At 39.7% G+C, this 20872-nt stretch overlaps 1 protein-coding gene across 5 annotated transcripts in view; it reads right to left on the bottom strand.

Moving 5' to 3' along the window:
* Positions 1-20872, bottom strand: part of CNTN3 (contactin 3) — a 395604-nt gene that overhangs the window by 176965 nt on the left and 197767 nt on the right. For all 5 annotated transcript variants that reach the window (XM_086366707.1, XM_086366708.1, XM_086366705.1 and 2 more), the window contains one exon: positions 5551-5646. In XM_086366707.1, coding sequence (XP_086222833.1) covers positions 5551-5646 — 96 coding nt within the window. The remainder of the gene's footprint in view (positions 1-5550; positions 5647-20872) is intronic.

Genomic DNA, 20872 nt, shown 5'->3' with positions numbered 1-20872 from the left:
CTCTTTGTCATGACATGGTAATATCCCTCCGCCTTCCAGGCTTGGGGGCATTAACTGAGGAGTGATATTTTGTGGTGTAGATAGAGGCTTACTCCTCAGTAACCCACCAATCATCTGCTGGATTTTGATTTCACAATCTGTGACAGTATAAAGGTGTGCATGGCGCAACTTTCAGACACACTGTTTTAGGGAAGGGGAAATCGCTGGGTTCTCAGAAAAACCTTTTACACAGTGACCAGTGATGCAAAGATCATGGGAGGCAGAAAGCACATTTTGCCCATGAACAGTCTATGTATTCTTTACCTCAAAGTTTTGTAAAAAGCTATTGTTGCTGCTTAGTCACTAATTCGTGTCCGACTCTTTGTGACCAACTCTTTCTCGCCTCTTTCAAGGGCAAGAATACTAGAGTGGATTGCCATATCCTTCTCCAGAGGATCTTCCGGACTCAGTGATAAAACCCACATCCCCTGCACTGGCAGGTGATTCTTTACCACTGAGCCACCTGGGATCCAGCAACTAAGATTCCATAGATTAGGAACCTCAACAGTAGAGAAGTGTAGTTCAAGGAAAAATGAGTGCCCAAGACAAGACTTGCGAAGTTTACACATTAAGGTATTTAGGGAAATTCTCGATTGGGGTCAAAGTCACATTGAAAATGCTTGGTAATATCTCATTCCCTTGAAACAAAGTCTAGTAGCTGGACGAATCTTTCCAGAACATTCCTACTTGGAAACTTTTCTTTAAGTTCCCCCAGCTAAACTATCTGAGTTAGCTTTTGGGTTTTGGTCCTCGGTAAAGGGGGCAGGAAAAAAAAAAAAGATGTTGCTACAGAGTGTGTAAATCCCATGCCATCTGGTTACGCTGCTGACAGTTCTCACCTCTGTCACACCAGGATTTACAAAGCAATTTTTAAGATGAAGTTGCTTCAACCTCCACTACTTGTTGTTTGGCATCTCACACTCTCCTTTTCACATCTTAGAGGCTGTGTTGTTGTAAGTGGATGGCAGGGTCCAGGGCTGTTATTGCAAGAAGAATATTCACAGAGCACAGACATGGGAAACTGAATCAGACACCAAAGTCATCTGCTTATGAAACACTGCGAAACACTCAGGTCTATTATTTACTCAGAATAAATCTCATTAGCCATCCTTGGACAAAAATCAAGTCTTTGTTCACATGTGTGTATGCAATAACTTGATTAACCTATGAATTCCTGTCTAATTAGTACTTATCATGAAGGACTCATAATCCAGTGTTGTATCTTTATTTATACTAGGATATTTTTTTGTATGCATTTGAATTTCTAATGATCTTGTAGCGAAATCAGTAACTGACTGGTAATTATACTAATTCCCAGCTTTTCACACTACTGGTAACTAGAATAATAATTAAGCCACAGATAATCCCTGGCTGGTACCTTTTTTTTGGCTTGCTAATTCCTGATCTTCCAACTAATTTTCAAGAGTATACAAATCCTTTTCGCCTTAAAGAAGTACTGGATTATTCTGCAGAGATGATGATGAATAGGAAGTGGCAGAAAGGTCACAGAATGCGTGAGAGATAAGACTCTTGTCAAATGACAGTAGCCTGCATTGCTTAGGAATTATGCGGACCCCCAAGAAACATTTCTAATTGTCACTCATCATGAAACAATTTTTCTTTCTTATGGCATCAAATAAATGGGGACTGCTCTTCAGCAAAGCAGCCCCAGGTGGCTGCTACTTTCCTATAAATTATCTGCATACATGAATTAATTAAGGGAGTAGGAGGAACATATGCAGTGTCCATAATCTGGGACTCCTGTTGAGGCTCTCTCCTTGCATATCTATCTCCCTTGTCACTTATCTGGTTCCTCTCCATACTTTTAATCAAAAGAATCTCCTAGAAGTTGATTTATTTCCACCAAGAGCCAGCATACTGCTTGGCAACTAAGTAGCACTCAGTAAATTGAGGGTACTATTATTTGTTGTTGTTATTATTACTGTCATTACTTCTATTATTATTTTGCCCCTGTGTCTACTCTGTCAGGCTATTAGAGCATATGACAGATGAATAAAATATGAGGGTATCTTCAGTAATCAGAAAGTAACAATGACATTAAACATTTCTGACCAATGAAAAGAGACCAAGTAGAATGGAAGAAACATGGCAAAGTGAATAAAAATAACACAGTGGCGAAGACAGAAAAGGGAAACTCATGTCCTGGAGGGACGATGGGACTTTGTGGGAAGAAGACAAAATAGGTCACAGCAGGGCGGCCAGTGCCCCACATCACGCCTGCTGATAAACCCTGAGGTCATGGCTTTGGCTGCTCTATGCTGCCTCATATCCTCCCCTGAATTAGAAGTCTCCCAGTCCACAAGAAAATGAAGAAGGGCAGATAGAGTTGCTGTGGTCAGAGTTCACCATGATCTGGCCATGTCTGCACCTGTCTTCTTGGTGCCCAGGGCATATCAACTGTTAAATGCGTCTATGTCTAGAAACAGGATTTCCAGTACATTCTCAAAAAGCATTTATCATTGGCCAAATCTAAGAAGATTCCTCTGTTCATTTCATGAATATGTTCATTTGTTAACTATTACTTACTGACTGCTTGTTATAAACCAGCCTTGTGCTGGGCTGCTGCTGCTACTGCTGCTGCTACGTCACTTTAGTCGTGTCTGACTCTGTGCGACCCCATAGACGGCAGCCCACCAGGCTTCCTGTCCCTGGGATTCTCCAGGCAAGAACACTGGAGTGGGTTGCCATTTCCTTCTCCAATGCATGAAAATGAAAAGTGAAAGTGAAGTCGCTCAGTCGTGTCCGACTCTAGCGACCCCATGGACTGCAGCCTACCAGGCTCCTCTGTCCATGGGATTTTCTAGGCAAGAGTACTGGAGTGGGGTGCCATTGCCTTGCTGGGCACTTGGGTGCAAGGCAAACTTGAACATAGGCTCTGTCTTCAAGATGCTCCCAAACCAAGGGGTCAGAGCAGTGGATATAAACTGTGTCTTGGCAGGCACAGCATTAGGTAGACCTAGATCAATGACAATCCTGTTTTCAGTGTCTACATCTGTTGCTCTGGTCCCTATCATTTTCCTGCACAACCTGGCATGAAGGCAAGTATGCTTTTGTTCAGTTGTTTGTTCTCCCGTGCATGCACCGAGTTCTTAAGAGCTAATGCACCATATCCAGGCAGATTTCTTTCCTTCTTTGCCAACAGTTCTACAGACCTCCACTGTCAGCCCAGACTGTGAGCTTTAAAAATGAAAGGAGAACTATATGAAGTCACCAAAGACAGAGAGAAATCAGGATGTCATTACATGAGGAGAGCTGTGATTGGCGAGCAGTTCTCCAATTTCATGACAACAGAAATGATTCATCTTTTGTAATATGTTTTATCCAACAGCTTATTAAGACACCCTCACGGTGTGCAACTCAAAGAGCCCCTCCTCTGTCATCAGTGAGCGCATCATAAAAGCGCTTAAAGAAGATCATCTAGGCAGGCTCATAAATCGGGTCAGCATTTCCCAAATACATCATAAACAAGACTGCCTAGCTACTATTTTATGTTGATTTAAACAGTAAATTTTAGTAATTTTGATACTTGCTTACTAGCTGTAATTCCAACACTGTTTAGTGGTTAGTGTGTATCTAACACATCCCTCTCCCTTTTTTTCCTTTTTTTTTTTTCTCATAATGAAACCCTTTTCCTTTGAAAACGATGTCTTTCTTATTCAAGTGCTTGTCATTAGATGGAGCTGATTTCAGCCCTTTGCTGGAGGGAAAAATCTGATAAGCAAGGCCAGTCCAATTAACATCAGGAGCTACTGAGCAACAGGCTGTCTGGCCCAAGAGGATCTTTAGCATCAAGGATCATGAGAGCCCAGAGTTGCCAGGGGCCACCTGTGCTACACAGGGAGTCTACAGAACAACGGAATCAACATGGAGGGAAGCAGAGCCAAAAAATACCAAGAAACATAAACTGCTTAAGAAATTGGCTAAATTAGTGAGTTCACTAGTTTGGGTTCTCAGGGAGCAAAAACTAGAGTCTGGGATGAAAGATTTTGATTAATGATCAAAACCTGTGAAAACAAGGAGGCAGAAGCAGGATCTGAGATCAGAAAGAAGTCAAATTGGGGTCATCCAAAAAAGCCATGGTCATCCTGGCAGGTAGCTCTGGATAGAGCACGGGCCACCAGAACTTCCCAGTGTTAACAGGCAGAAATGGCTGACCCCAAGACATCCTCTCCTTGTTCAGACACCAGAGGCAGGCAGCACCTGGAAGGGTGAGGTCACAGGCAAGTGGCTCCTGCAGCCAATAAGACTAGGAAGGAGCTGAGAGCAGGAGGCCACCGGTTGACCCCACTACCCACAGTGAGGCAGCGAGCTGTTCTGGGTGGCACATCTCCATGTTAACCACACAGCTCTATAGACAGCATGCGATCAACCCAGTTTTATAAGCCAGTAAACTCCCTATTTTCTTCAAGTCATTTTGAAATCAGTTACTTTTCTTGCTAATCAAAAGAATCTATGCTTCCCTTCAAAGTCAAAGATCTGATGGAACTTCATGATGTCAGCAAAATATATACTGCTGAATTAGACTGGGGAGCCCAATTTAAACTCGTACCCACCAACACGAGGGCAGGCAAAGCAGATAAGCCCCAAATTTGCAGTGTGCAGCTGGCTCAGACATTTCAAATGATCAGATACTGAAGACGGGAAATGTCTGTTTTACTGGGCTGAAGGTTTTGTGATTTAAACTGCCTACTCACCAAAGGGCCACAAGGACTTTGCTTCAGATGTCATGAAACAATTGAAGTCTAGCATATTTTTATTTGAATAAGCTTTACTCTCTTGGGAAGAAGACTTTTGTTTCCCCTCTGGTCAGGAGCATGAGAGCAAAATCCAACCAGCACTCCAGGCTCTTAACAGGGAACAGGGCTTATTAAATTACTTTCATACATGCAGAAGTTCATTTTCACTCTTGCAGCTTTTTCATTAAGGTCCTGAATTTCCAGCAATAATTCAATTTATACCAATGTAGCATAAAATTTGTAATTTCAACACCTCAATAAAAATGATATGAATATAAACATATTTCATTTTCAATACATATTACATATATATCAAGAGGTCCAACAGCATATATCAATAATCATGTATAAGTGTGTGTGTATGAGGCAGGGGGAGAGACAGAAAGAAAGAGAGAGGGAAAGAGAGGAAAGAACCCCACGGACACCAATATATGTCATGGTCTAAAACTGAATAACAAATGGTAATAGTGTAAGGATGAAGCATTGTTCAGCACCATTAGGGAACTAGAATGAACTTGATCTTGCCTGCCTTTAGATCTTTTTTGTTGGAATGAGTAAATCATGTTTGTAAACTTCTCGAGATAGACAATGTTTTGTTGAGTTTCTTATATTCCAACTCAGCCGACAGAATACAATGCTTGGATTATCAAGTTTCTCAAAGTAATTTATGGAAGCAATAAGAGCACATATACTGTGGGTCTTGCCCTGAAACTTATTTAATAAATATAAGAAGCAAAAACATAGCACTTGTTACCTCCAGAGTGTGGCGGGGGGCCGCAGAGCAGGACGACTCCCTGGCCTTCACGCACTGACACTGTACTTCTCATTTTGGTTTTAAAATTTTCAAGATCTGATTTGAAAACAAAACAAAACAGGATTTCAGAAAGGACCATACATTTAAAATGTTTGAACAAGAGACATTCCTTTCCTTTTATAGGAAAATTAAAAAAAAAAAAAAAATCCCTCTCAGGAACCTTAGGAGAACTTTCAGCATTTGCTTTGAGAAGGAAACTTTGGATTTTGATTTCTTTATTAGTGTTTCTAAAAATTCAGTAATAAAAATAAAAACTATACTCACTAACCCTGTGAATTAAATTCACATATTTCTTTTTATTTATAGTGAAAAAAATACAAACTGTTTTTATCATTGCCCACATAATTATTTTTAAGTATTTAATAAAGCAATTAAGGCAAATACTATTTTGATCACCAGTGATCTTTTTAAAAAACCATTTGATTTCTTCTCATAACAATCCAGAATAGCAAATTCTAATTCATATTCTCCAGCTTATAGCATGGAGAAAATTTATGGGTTTCATTTGAACAAAGCTTAAGACTATGAGGAAAGAGAAGAAAAGCCTGTTTCTCTAAACTCTGATTAAAAAAAAAAAATACTGTGCATTCCACAGTTAATACACCGCGAGGTGTCACTTTCTGTATCAGAACACTTGTACTGTCAATTTGTGAAAGAATATACTTACTTCACAGCTTTTAAGGGTTGATATAAATTGCCTATGTGGTGACTATGAAAAGTAAGGCAGAGCATGAATTTTAAGATACGACTTCAAAAATTTCAACTTTGCCTTGAAAAATGCAAAAACTGAAACAACCATCTTCAAATTGATAAAACTACAAACTGTAGACACATGAATATAGTCAACACATCAAAGGGAAATAAGAACCCTACGCTGTTTCATTTTATTGTTACTAAAAATAGTATTAAATTGTTAGATTATAAACATGGAATTAAACAATCAGCAAAACTGATCATATGTGTGACTATAAAAGAAGAAAACATAGTGTTCATGGTCTTATTCAGAGTTTACCCTACAAAATTTATATAACAGTATTATAGCATCTTAAATCTGTAACCAAAAGCTGCTGCTGCTGCTAAGTCACTTCAGTCGTGTCCGACTCTGTGCGACCCCATAGACAGCAGCCCACCAGGCTCCCCTGTCCCTGGGATTCTCCAGGCAAGAACACTGGAGTGGGTTGCCATTTCCTTCTCCAATGCATGAAAGTGAAAAGTGAAAGTGAAGTCGCTCAGTCGTGTCTGACTCTTCTCGACCCCATGGTCTGCAGCCTACCAGGCTCCTCCATCCATGGGATTTTCCAGGCAAGAGTACTGGAGTGGGGTGCCATTGCCATAACCAAAAGCAGCATTATCAAAACAGTAAGGCTCTTGAAATGTAACTGAGTTGAAACTGCAATACTGGAATGTTTTCCAAAGACTAGAGAGAAGAGTACATCATATCAGAATGTTAGCCCATACATGGAAAAAGTTTCAAAACATTATTTTCTGACAACCAAGTGTGTATCATAATTTTTACTGATTTCTTGTCCAATTCCTTGTTCTCTTCTATTGTATATAACTTCGCATCAGAAAACATACTCATCACTGATTTTACCTAGAATACACCAAAACAGATAGAAGTCCTACAGAAACTAATGTCTCTTCTCTTCCAAAGGTGAGAGACCTATGTCTGTCACAGGTCTGTCCCTTGCTCTGCAGTGACACTGTCTCTACAGTATATAAGGGCGTGTGTGTGTCTGACACTCTGAGACCTTGTGGACTGTAGCTGACCAGGCTCCTTCGTCCATGGGGTTCTCCAGGCAAGAATACTGGATTTGGTTGCCATGCCCTCCTGCAGGGAATCTTCCCAACCCAGGGATCGAACCTGTGTCTCTTTCATCTCCTGCACTGGCAGACAGATTCTTTACCACTGCACCCCCTGGGAAGCCCCACAGCCTATAAGGGCAAGGTACATTATTTGTGGAAACCTGATGTGGCCAGTTCCTGGAGAATATGCACCAGAAGAGCAAAGAAAAAATAACTGTAGTGCTGTAAGTGTTTTCCCAGCTTTTTTTCTTTTCTTTTTTTTTTTGAACCTTAGGGAATATAGAGATAAAAGCAGTATAAACATTCAAAGTTTCAGATTACTGATATATCCTGACAGATTACATATACAACCCCAAACTCAAGTCAAAGCTGCATATGGTTCAATCTTGACAAGAACTATATTAGAACAAGGCCTGTCTAGGAGTCAAAATAAATAAGAAGTCATGCCAGAAATTATTTGGTAGAAACTTCTCAGAATTTTCTTCCTATCTCCTAATTCTTGCAAACTCTGACATTATTCTGAAGCCTCCAAAGCCAGATTTCAAGAAACCAATGTGATAAGGAGCATCTAAAAAGAACTACATCTAGGACCAAAGCTGAACGTGAATTTCAGAAAGAGGATGGTTTACTGGTTGCCAGTGTTTAGGGTTTCCATCTATGGGGTCGCAACAGAGTCGAACACGACTGAAGCGACTTAGCAGCAGCAGCAGCAGCAGCAGTGTTTAGGGAAGCTGGGGGCAGGACTATGGGAGTGGTTATAAAAGGGCATTGTGAGGGATCTTGACCATGAGGTGGATATACAAACTACATGTGATACAACTGTATAAAACTAAATACACAGACACACACAAAATAAGTATATATACAACTGGGGAAATCTGAATTAAAAATCAAAGGCAGAGACTTCCTTGGCAGTCCAGTGGTCGACGTCACGCTTCCAGTGCAAGGGGGTGCATGTTTGATCCCTGGTCAAGGAACGAAGATACCACAACAAAGATAAAATCCACCTGTCCACATTTTTTACTTTCTTTCGCCTTCTTCCACACCACCTCCTACAGGATCCAAATGGCTCACCTTGACTGCCCTTCTGGCCACGCGCTGTGCAGCTCTAAGGTATCCCAAGTTCTAATCACACCCTGGAGACAGTAACTCCCAAACTGACATTAAAGGCAGGAACGTAGAACCATGAGAGATACACTCTGTATTCTAATTGCTTTCTCTGTGAATATGCACATGGACCATTCTTGGTGTATAAAACAGTTCACCCGGACACATGTTAACTTTCTATACTGGGTCAGGTTTTCTAAGGTCTGCTCGCACACTTCACTTTCAAGTTGATCTCACCACACCAGAGAGAGGAAGACAAGGCCACAAGACAGAGGCAGTGCCCACAGAGAAGAGTGAGGAGTGACTCTGATTTCCTCCGACATGCATGTGCTCAGTTTGGAGTCTGAGTCTACTGGCTACATATCACTGATGCTGGTTTCTCTGTGTGGATTCATCCAGGTAGGCTATCAAGCAGGGTATGTGAAATGTCACATAGTATAACTGCATGGCTTAGAGTACACAATTCTACCTCTGTAGGACTTGAAATCCGGAGAAGGCAATGGCACCCCACTCCAGTACTCTTGCCTGGAAAATCCCATGGATGCAAGAGCCATGGGGTTGCAAAGAGTTGGACATGACTGAGCGACGTCACTTTCACTTTTCACTTTCATGCATTGGAGAAGGAAATGGCAACCCACTCCAGCGTTCTTGCCTGGAGAATCCCAGGGACGGGGGAGCCTGGTGGGCTGCCGTCTATGGGGTCGCACAGAGTCAGACGTGACTGAAGTGACTTAGCAGCAGGACTTGAAATCAGCCAAAGAATGACGACGGTTTCCCAACAAGAAGCACTTGTTTCTTGAGCCATAAGATGTGTTCAGCTAAGCAAAATGAGAAACATCAAGTACAGTATGGCAGAGACAGAAAATAAAATAAAATATGCACTGATAATGTCTACTACGGTGGGATGGATGTTACAGAATGGCCTATATATTTCTGACCAAAGAATTCTGTATAGATCGTTTTATGGGAAATGGTGGAAAAGGTCATATGTTGAACTGGATATACATATGTGCAGTTGAATATGTCATAATACAAAACATATGACAATAAGAGATGTCAAGGTAAAAAACAAAATCCCCCTAAGAGGATTAAAATGGAACATACAAGTAGCAATAAATCTGAAACTATGGCCAGCTGACTAAATGGTCCTAAAATTTAAAAATTTAGAGCTCAGTCTCAAAACACCTTGTGATCACTTGCAATTATAACACGAGAAGCTGATAAAATCAGCATCACTGAAAACTGCATGTGAGCTTTACTACTTATATAATACAACCCTACTGTATTCTATGAGGCGACGTGTTGCTTTTTCAATTAAAATGCAAAATCCTGTCCAGTAGTGATAGTTAAATTGCAAATGGAATACAGATATTAGCAATGTAATAGCTTTTTACACATAATTCCTGAAATTTCTTTAAAGTTTAATATTGAAATGCTTAATGGTTTATAGTTACCAAATTAAATCATTACCCGAACAGTGTCAACAACAAGATTGCTTTTGAAGGAATCAGAAAGCTTCCAGTAAGAGAAGTCATGCGTGTGAGTAAAAAAGCTGGGGGAAAAAAACACAATGAACACATCCAAAAAGACAATAAAGATCAAGACTGCAGTTCAGTGAAGATTTTGGTCTGAATCTCTCTGATACCAGATGTTACAAATAAAGAAGAATCCCATGCAATGATCCAGCTTCTATGATCAGAGGTATAATTGCAATTAGCTGAAAAATCTCAGTAAAGGATGCCCTACTACAAAAAGAAAAAGAAAACTAGGGATCAGGGGATGATCACGACTTCTCCTTTTTCCTGACAAAAGCTGAAGCTTCTGGAAGGCAGCCCAAATGTGCATATAACACAGAACCCATTGACTCTTAATCATAATCTGTGCATATAACACAGAACCCATTGACTCTTAATCATGATCAGTATCAGCAGGACATAAACTTAACCATTATTTTCTGCTCTGTATTCCAACCTCCAAATTTAAAGCGTCTCCTCCTTTTTGTTCCCTTTCCTACTTAACAGGTTAGTCAAATTCTCAAAATGTTTAATCAACATTGAAGTTTCTAAGGGAAAATTCTATCATGGCAGGCAATATATATGTCCTGGGAAAATAAGTGTTTCCTTCTGTAAAAACAATGGTTTAATCAACAAAGTCAACAGTATCTTAGTTTTTCTTCTCCAAAAGTAGAGCCAAGAAAGACTTGAGTGACTGAGTGTATATGGATGATTATCTCAGGAGGTAAGAGAAACAGTCTGAGGTAAGCAAAAAAGGGATGGAGGAAAAATCATTACGTGGTACATTACTTACTAGAATCAATGAGGGCTTGATTCTGTATGAACCTCTGATAAGTATACAGAATGCCTCCTAGAACTGTCAGTTTGAAAGATGTGCGGGGAAGGGGGGTACTTCCCTGGATGTCCAATGATTAGGACTTCCCCTTCCAATGCATGGGATATGGGCTTAATTCTCAGTTGGGCAGCTAAGAATCCATAACCTCATGCTCCCCCCCAAAATTAAAAAAAATAAAACAGAAGCAATATTGTTCAGCTGAGTTCAGTTCAGTTGCTCAGTCATGTCTGACTCTTTGTGACCCCGTGAACTAGAGCACGCCAGGCCTCCCTGTCCATCACCAACTCCTGGAGTTCACTCAAACCTGTGTCCATTGAGTCAGTGATGCCATCCAGCCATCTCATCCTCTGTCGTCCCCTTCTCCTCCTGCCCTCAATCTTTCCCAGCATCAGAGTCTTTTCCAATGAGTCAACTCTTCACATGAGGTGGACAAAGGACTGGACTTTCAGCTTTAGCATCATTCCTTCCAAAGAAATCCCAGGGCTGATCTCCTTCAGAATGGACTTGTTGGATCTCCTTGCAGTCCAAGGGACTCTCAAGAGTCTTCTCCAACACCACAGTTCAAAAGCATCAATTCTTCGGCACTCAGCTTTCTTCACAGTCCAACTCTCACATCCATACATGACCACTGGAAAAACCATATCCTTGACCAGATGGACCTTTGTTGGCAGAGTAATGTCTCTGCTTTTCAATATGCTATTTAGTGTGTTAGATGACTGCAATTGTGTGGTAGTTTGAGCATTATTTGGCATTGCCTTTCCTTGGGATTGAAATGAAAACTGACCTTTTCCAGTCCTGTGGCCACTGCTGAGTTTTCCAAATTTGCTGGCATATTCAGTGCAGCACTTTCACAACATCATCTTTCAGGATTTGGAATAGCTCAACTGGAATTCCATCACCTCCACTAGCTTTGTTCGTAGTGATGCTTTCTAAGGCCCACTTGACTTCACATTCCAGGATATCTGGCTCTAAGTCAGTAATCACACCATCGTGATTATCTGGGTCGTGAAGATCTTTTTTGTACAGTTCTTCTGTGTATTCTTGCCATCTCTTCTTAATATCTTCTGCTTCTGTTAGGTCCATACCATTTCTGGCCTTTATCGAGCCCATCTTTGCATGAAATGTTCCTTTGGTATCTCTGATTTTCTTGAAGAGATCCCTAGTCTTTCCCATTCTGTTGTTTTCCTCTATTTTTTGCATTGATCACTGAAGAAGGCTTTCTTATCTCTTCTTGCTATTCTTTGGAACTCTGCATTCAGATGTTTATATCTTTCCTTTTCTCCTTTGCTTTTTGCTTCTCTTCTTTTCACAGCTATTTGTAAGGCCTCCCCCAGACAGCCATTTTGCTTTTTTGCATTTCTTTTCCATGGGGATGGTCTTGATCCCTGTCTCCTGTACAATGTCATGAACCTCATTCCATAGTTTATCAGGCACTCTATCTATCAGATCTAGGCCCTTAAATCTATTTCTCACTTCCACTGTATAATCATAAGGGATTTGATTTAGGTCATACATGAATGGTCTAGTGGTTTTCCCTACCTTTTTCAATTTAAGTCTGAATTTGGCAATAAGGAGTTCATGGTCTGAGCCACAGTCAGCTCCTGGTCTTGTTTTTGCTCAATGTATAGAGCTTCTCTATCTTTGGCTGCAAAGTATATAATCAATCTGATTTCGGTATTGACCATCTGGTGATGTCCATGTATAGAGTCTTCTCTTGTGTTTATGGAAGAGGGTGTTTGTTATGACCAGTGCATTTTCTTGGCAAAACTCTATTAGTCTTTGCCCTGCTTCATTCCATATTCCAAGGCCAAATTTGCCTGTTACTCCAGGTGTTTCTTGACTTCCTACTTTTGCATTCCAGTCCCCTAGAATGAAAAGGACATCTTTTTGGGGTGTTAGTTCTAAAAGGTCTTGTAGGTCTTCATAGAACCATTCAACTTCAGCTTCTTCAGTGTTACTGGTTGGGGCATAGACTTGGATTACTGTGATATTGAATGGTTTGTCTTGGAAACAAACAGAGATCATTCTGTCGTTTTTGAGATTGCATCCAAGTACTGCATTTCAGACTCTTTTGTTGACCATGATGGCCACTCCATTTCTTCTGAGGGATTCCTGCCCGCAGTAGTAGATATAATGGTTATCTGAGTTAAATTCACCCATTCCAGTCCATTTCAGTTCACTGACTCCTAGAATGTCGACATTCACTCTTGCCATCTCGTTTGATCACCTCCAATTTGCCTTGATTCATGGACCTGACATTCCAGGTTCCTATGCAATATTGCTCTTTACAGCATTGGACCTTGCTTCTATCACCAGTCACATCCTCAGCTGGGTATTGTTTTTGCTTTGGCTCCATCCCTTCATTCTTTATGGAGTTATTTCTCCACTGATCTCCAGTAGCATATTAACTCAAGGCAAGAATACTGAAGTGGTTTGCCATTCCCTTCTCCAGTGGACCACATTCTGTCAGATCTTTCCACCATGACCCGCCCATATTGGGTTGCCCCACGGGCATGGCTTAGTTTCACTGAGTTAGACAAGGCTGTGGTCCTAGTGTGATTAGATTGACTAGTTTTCTGTGTGTATGGTTTCAGTGTGTTTGCCCTCTGATGCTCTCTTGCAACACCTACCATCTTACTTGGGTTTCTCTTACCTTGGGCATAGGGTATCTCTTCACAGTTGCTCCAGCAAAGCGCAGCCATTGCTCCTTACCTTGGACGAGCAGTATCTCCTCACCGCTGCCCTTCCTGACCTTCAACGTGGGATAGCTCCTCTAGGCCCTCCTGCGCCCGTGCAGCCACGGCTCCTTGGATGTGCGGTATATTTTCTATACTTTCCTGTTTTTCCATTTTGTTCTCTTATTCTAGGGGCTCCAAAAAGATTAGAACATTGTCATTTTCATCTTGATAGCTCTAGACTATTGCATATTTGCTGGCACTGTATGGGTCATCAATAGTTGTTTGAAATGAGTTAAATTATCTTTGCATCCATCATGTCATTTTCCTTGGAATCTCCATGCTGGTTCTCCCCACCAAAGTTAAATCCTGTGTGCCTGGGTTGCAGATTTTTAAACTTTCTACCAGTGAAATTTAGGAAAAGAACACAAGACTGAGCACACCAGGAATCCTGTCTCAGCTCTAAGATAATCCAGGTCTGTAAGCCTGGAGGAGTTACCACTTGATTGGTCTGTTGTTTTTGTTGTTCAGTTGCTCAGTTGTGTCCAGTACTTTGCAACCCCAATGGACTGAACCGTAGCAGGCTTCCCTGTCCTTCACCATCTCCCAGAGCTTGCTAAACCAATGTCCATTGAATCGATTATGCATCCAACCCTCTCATTCTCTGTCATCCTCTTCTCCTGATTTCAATCTTTCCCAGCATCAGCTTCTTTTCCAAAGAGTTGGCTCTTCACATCTGGTGGCCAAAGTATTGGGCTTCAGCATCAGCATCAGTTCTTCCAATGAATATTCAGGGTTCATTTTCTTTAGGATTGATTGATTTGATCTCCTTGCACTCCAAGGGATTCTCAAGAGTCTTTTCCAACACCACCATTTGAAAACATCCATTCTTCAGGGCTGAGCCTTCTTTATGGTCCAAATCTGACATCCATACATGACTACTGGAAAAATCACAGCTTTGACTAGACAGACCTTTGCTGACAAAGTAACGTCTCTGCTTTTTAGTATGCTGTCTAGGATGGTCATAGCTTTTCTTCCGAGGAGCTACCATCTTTTAATTTCATCGCTGCAGTCACCATCTGCAGTGATTTCAGAGGCCAAGAAAATAAAATCTGTCACTGTTTCTACTGTTTCCCCACCTATTTGCCATTAAGTGATGGGATCAGATGCCATGATCTTCATTTTTTGAATGCTGAGTTTTAAGCCAGCTTTTTCACTCGCTTCTTTCACTGTCATCAAGAGGCTCTTTAGTTCTTCTCTGCTTTCTGTCATAAGGGTGGTGTCATCTGTATATCTGAGGTTATTGATATTTCTCCTGGCAATCTGGATTTCAGCTTGTGTTTCATATAAGTTAAATAAGCAGAGTGACAGACAATATACAGCCTTTACATACTCCTTTCCCAATCTAGAACCAGTCTGTTGTTCCATCTCCAGTTCTAACTGTTGCTTTTTCACATGCATATAGGTTTTGCAGGAGGCAGGTAAGGTGGTCTGGTTTTCCCATTTCTTTAAGAATTTTCCACAGTTTGTTGTGATCCACACAGTCAAAGGCTTTAGTGTAGTCAGTGAAGGACAGGCAAATTTTTTTTCTGGAATTCTCTCGCTTTTTCTATGATCCAACGGATGTTGACAATTTGATCTCTGGTTCCTCTGCTTTTTCTAAATCTAGCTTGAACAACTGGGAATTCTCAGTTCCTGTACTAGCGAAGCCTGGCTTGGAGAATTTTGAGCATTACTTTGCTAGTGTGTTAGATGAGTGCAATTCTGTGGTAGTTTGAACATTCTTGGCATTGCCTATCTTTGGGATTAGTCTGTACCTCCCAGTTTTTCATTTGTAAACTGTGGACAACACCTGCCCTCTGAACCTCACAGGCTTTTTGAGAGGGAATCTCCAGCATCACAGGCCTGCAAGCCCTTTGACAAATAAAAAGAATTCTAGCAGTGCAAGACTCCCTTATTCCTTTTGAATCTCTTCCCCCTCTAGTATTCCAGCACTTATATATTTTAAATTATTCAATAACAATCTAAGATGTTCATAATTATTTTAATGTTCACAATCAGAAAGCTTGATGAGGTACCCAAGACAATAGCTCTCATTCTTCTAGATCCTGAAAGCAGGTGCCAGGGCAGAAATCACAGGAGGGCTTATTCCTGCGGCATCCTGCCCATCACAGCGTATGGAAATTGCTGGTGCAGTCATATTGCTGTTTTGGGTTTTTTTTGCATTTTATTTTTTTTTAATTGGAGGACAAGTGCTCTACAATATTGTGTTGGCCTCTGCTGCACATCAACATGAATTAGCCACAGGTATACATATGTCCTCTCCCTCTCTGTTTTTACAACTATCTGTATTTCAGTCTCTTTCATCATCTCGTATATGATTTCAAACATGCAAAGATCATGTGTACAAAAGCAAAATACATCTTCCAATAACTCTCATGCTCCACTTTTGTTAAATAAGTTCCCTTTCCCACTGACCACCTCTTTGTTTCCTTCCACTTTTTAACTTGGGTTAAACTCAAGTCTGTATCCTCAGGAGTCGGAAAAACCCAGCCACAAATCCCTTTCCTGAAACTGCCTGACCTACGGTACATTCCTTCACTTGTTGATCCACAGTTTCATCATCTGTAAATTGAGGAAAATAATAGAAATTATCTCTGCTATTGTCATGAGGAAGAAATAAGATATGCCATATCATTCACTTAAAACAGTGTATAACATAGAAATGTTCAAAAGTGATAACTATCATTTTTCTTTACATTCTCTCAGAATTCGTGATGCTTCTACCACTGTGCATATATCAATGCTGTGCTCATCAAAATTTTGATTCAAAACATGCATTTTCTGCTTGCCTTCTGGATACATTTTGGAAATCTAAATGCCATCTCATAGTCAACATTTCATTTTCCTATTCTTACAGTGGCCGCTCTAAAACCCTACAACTTCTGTACTGTATTGTTACTAAGACGCCCATGTAACTTGCCACTGGTCATTCCTACATTTGTTTGACTCATTCAATTTTATCATGTTAATTGTTTTGCTAAGTTCATCCTCTTTCTTCCCATTTTTCTCTAATTTCTCACAAGCACCATTTTAATTTTATTGAAAAAATTTTAGAGTGCAAATTCACTGGGGGTATACAAAGCATATGGCCCCAACATGCCATGTCTGTCTTTTAAATCTCAGCAGCCCCACTGTCAAAAGAATATGCTCTATCAAAACTCACTAAATTGATATATGAAGGGATTAATGGATGAATGGATTTACAAGGCTGTGTGACAGAATTTTGTGGAATTGAGCTAATTAATTTTCACAAAAGCTCCATTTAAAGGTAACATTTTTTCCATTTTCCAAAAAAGCTGTGGCTCAATTAGTTATGGACTTTGACAAAGGTGACACAGTAAGGGATAGAGCCGCTTACACTGATTTCCAACCCAGTTCTTTTAATCTTTATACTGTGTGAGAAGTTTATCTAACCTTTGGGCTGGTCTCCCCAGCTGTGGTCTCACCTTTCTCATCAATCCATCTATGTGCCCATAGAGTTGAGTTTAGCTTTCTTCATAAAACACATTTCCAGTTTTTAATACCTGCTCAAAATTTTACATCAGTCTCTCATTGCCTAGATGATGAAGTCCATTTTCTTGTCCTAACATTTGGCCATTCATTAGACAGACATGTTTATATTTGTAAATATAGGTGCATGAGTCTGTATGCATGCGTGAAATATGTACCTGTGTTCTAGGTATTGAGACAAGAGAGCGTGGTTTGTCATTCAGAGTATTTCTGATTCTAAAATTTTACTTATTCCCCATCCTTCTCCTTTTAATTTATGTTAAGTTTCCACATCTCAGTTCAGTTCAGTTCAGTTACTCAGTCATGTCTGATTCTTTCTGACCCCATGGACTGCAACACATCAGGCCTAACTGTCCATCACCAATTCCCAGAGCTTGCTCAAACTCACGTCCATTGAGTCAGTGATGCCATCCAACCATCTCATCCTTTGTCATCCCCTTCTCCTCCTGCCTTCAATCTTCCCCAGCATCAGGGTCTTTTCCAAAGAGTCAGTTCTTCGCATCAAGTGGCTAAAGTATTGGGAGTTTTGGCTTCAGCATCAGTCTTTCCAAGGATAATTCAGGGCTGATTTCTTTTAGGATTGACTAATAGGATCTCCTTGCAGTCCAAGGGACTCTCAAGCATCTCCTCCAACACCACAGTTCAAAAGTATAGATTCTTCTGCACTCAGCTTTCTTTATAGTCCAACTCTCACGTCCATACATGACTGGAAAAACCACAGTTGACTAGATGAACTCTTGTTGCAAAGTAATGTCACTGCTTTTTAGTCTGCTGTCTAGGTTGGTCATAACTTTCCTTCCAAGGAGCTACCGACTTTTAATTTCAAAGTAGCTCCTTGCAATTTCTGCAGTGGGCTTTGGAGCCCAAGAAAATACAGTCTGTCACTGTTTCCCCATCTATTTGCCATGATGTGATGGGACTGGATGCCATGATCTTAGTTTTCTGAATGTTGAGTTTTAAGCCAGCTTTTTCACTCTTTTCTTTCATTTTCATCAAGAGGCACTTTAGTTCTTCTCTGCTTTCTGCCATAAGGGTGGTGTCACCTGCATATCTGAGGTTATTGATATTTCTCCTGGCAATCTTGATTCCAGCTTGTACTTCATCCAGCCCAGCATTTCTCATGATGTACTCTGCATATAAGTTAAATAAGCAGGGTGACAATATACAGCCTCTGACATACTCCTTTCCCAATTCGTAACCAGTCTGTTGTTCCATGTCCAGTTCTAACTGTTGCTTCTTGACCTGCACACAGATCTCTCAGGAGGCAGGTTTAAGGGGGTCTGGTATTCCCATTTCTTTAAGAATTTTCCACAGTTTGTTGTGATCCACACAGTCAAATTTGGCATAATCAATAAAGCAGAAGAAGATGTTTTTCTTGAACTCTCTTGCTTTTTCTATGATATAACAGATGTTGGCAATTTGATCTCTGGTTCCTCTGCCTTTTCTACATCCATCTTGAACAGCCGGAATTTCATGGTTCACATACTATTGAAGCCTGGTTTAGAGAATTTTGAGCACTACTTTACTAGCATGTGAGATGAGTACAATTGTGTGGTAGTCTGAACATTCTTTGTCATTGCCTTTCTTTGGGATTGGAATGAAAACTGACCTTTTCTAGTCCTGTGGCCACTGCTGAGTTTTCCAAATTTGCTGGCATATTGAGGGCAGCATTTAAACACCATCATCTTGGTCCAGTTAAAAATACTCATCCTTTGTGACAGAAGAGTTCTCAGATAATTCTGAACTATACAGTAATTGTGTTTTAGATTAGCTGCTCTCACAAAACTAAGGATTTTGGTTAGGCCCTCCTCTAGCTGCTCTTTTTGCTTTCTGCAGACCTCAAAAAGCACCTATCCAGCACAAATGGCTTCCACTCAAGCAGTATGATTTACCCCCTCTAAGAAAGATACTGTCGGCTGTCAAGAGCACACAGAATGCTTGTACCTAGTAGCTACTTTCTAGCATGCCTTTCTGCTTCCACCAGGTGAACTGCTTGTATTTGTTAACAGAACTGATCACCTTCGCTACACGTCTTTGCTGTTGCTGAAATTAAATTACTAGTGAAACACTAAAAAAGTTGATGGAATAAGTATATGAGAAAATAGAACTGTTGCTTATAGAGAATTTTTAACTTTTGAAAAACTCAATAAAGAAACTCACCCCTTCCCCAAGATTGATGCTAAAATAGATGGAATACATGTTGCAAAATACCATAGAAGCTTATAAATACAAGATAAAAATCTTTAGACTATTTCCATACCCAGGTTTCTTAAGAAATATTTTTAAAAATTATCACTTAAATTCAAAGAAAAACAATAGCTGGAAATCACAACATATTCCTAAGAGGTATGGTTTATACAAATAATAAAATGAATAATACCTTCCATCAAAGAATAGTGCATGGCACTACATTGAAAACTAAAAAAAAAAAAAAAAGCAGAAGACATATATAGATTCATATTTGAAGCAGAAATAAAATTTTTATAATAGCCAGATACTTTTTCTTTAAATGGTTATATATTTTAATTTATTAAGGAGTTTTTCAACTAAATAGTCCAACTACTGGTCCTGACTATATCAAAGCCCCCTGTGTATTTGAGGAAAGGTAAATGTTGGATTTTTAAATCAAACGAGAAAAATTATGATGTTTTTGATACTGACAGTTCTACTCTTCCAGTACATTAAATCTAAGAAAAAGAAAAGCAAAAAATGGTTCCCAGTTGACTGTGGATATTAATTTCACCTGTAATACTATATTTTAAAACATGAACAGTTTAATGTAAACCGAAGAATAATATAAATCTTACTTTCTGAAAATTTTTTCTTCTTATGCTTCATGTATAATTTAAAAAGCTAGCTTTGTCATTAAAACCACATTTTAAAAAATTTATGTGGCAATATTATAAATCATTTTCATTTTCTGTGAAACTAAGATCTCCAGGTATGCCAGAGGTTTGAGATAATTCAGAAAATCTGTATGAGAACCATCCTTTAAAAGACAATTTGATTTTTACAGGGCCATTGAAGCCAGTTTTCTTATACAAAACAGTACCAAATACAGAAAACTATTTTCAAGACTTTTAAAAAATGTTATATTTCAAAAACTAACCATTATTGGGTGTGTCACAGAGGAATTCTAATGATTAGTTATACAAAGATGTGCTTGATCTTTTCACTTAGAAACACCTACTTGCCAATTTGGAAATAAAAATATCACATAAAATGACAATATTCTGAAAATCGGAACAAATCACATAATTTCAATGCAGTTATCTTAATAATATCTCAAACATTTAAAAAAAGCTTTTCAACAGTCTAGATTAAAATGGCTTAGTGACTTCTTCAGCAAAGAATCTAAGTTAGATTTCTGTTAGAGTCTCTGCTACTAAAGTAAGTTTTGTGATTTTAGACAGTTTTCTCAGACTCTTTGATAAGCAGATTCTTCTGAAAAATGCAGATAATATGACCTGTGTTAGAAACCTGCTGAGAGGATTATATGGGAAAATAAATACAAAATTCTTGGAATTTATTAGGTGTTCAGTAAGTATTACCAAGCTGCTTCCCCTCCCCAGCCAAGGGTAAATTCTACATACTCATCAGCCCAGACCTGCATCATTCAAGCCCAGCTAAAAGTTTCCATTCTCCTTTGAAGATTTTAACAATATTTCAATTTATCTGTACTTGGTCTCTTGCTTTTAACAGGCATGTCTCTCTCTCCAGGAACATAATAATTTCTACTGTTTTCTCCCTGC

Source organism: Bos grunniens, chromosome 22 (assembly GCF_055505025.1).
Source record: "Bos grunniens cultivar Pamir isolate PY7600 chromosome 22, Bosgru_T2T1.0, whole genome shotgun sequence".
Lineage (NCBI taxonomy): Eukaryota > Metazoa > Chordata > Mammalia > Artiodactyla > Bovidae > Bos > Bos grunniens.
This window is presented reverse-complemented; position numbering and strand designations above follow the sequence as displayed.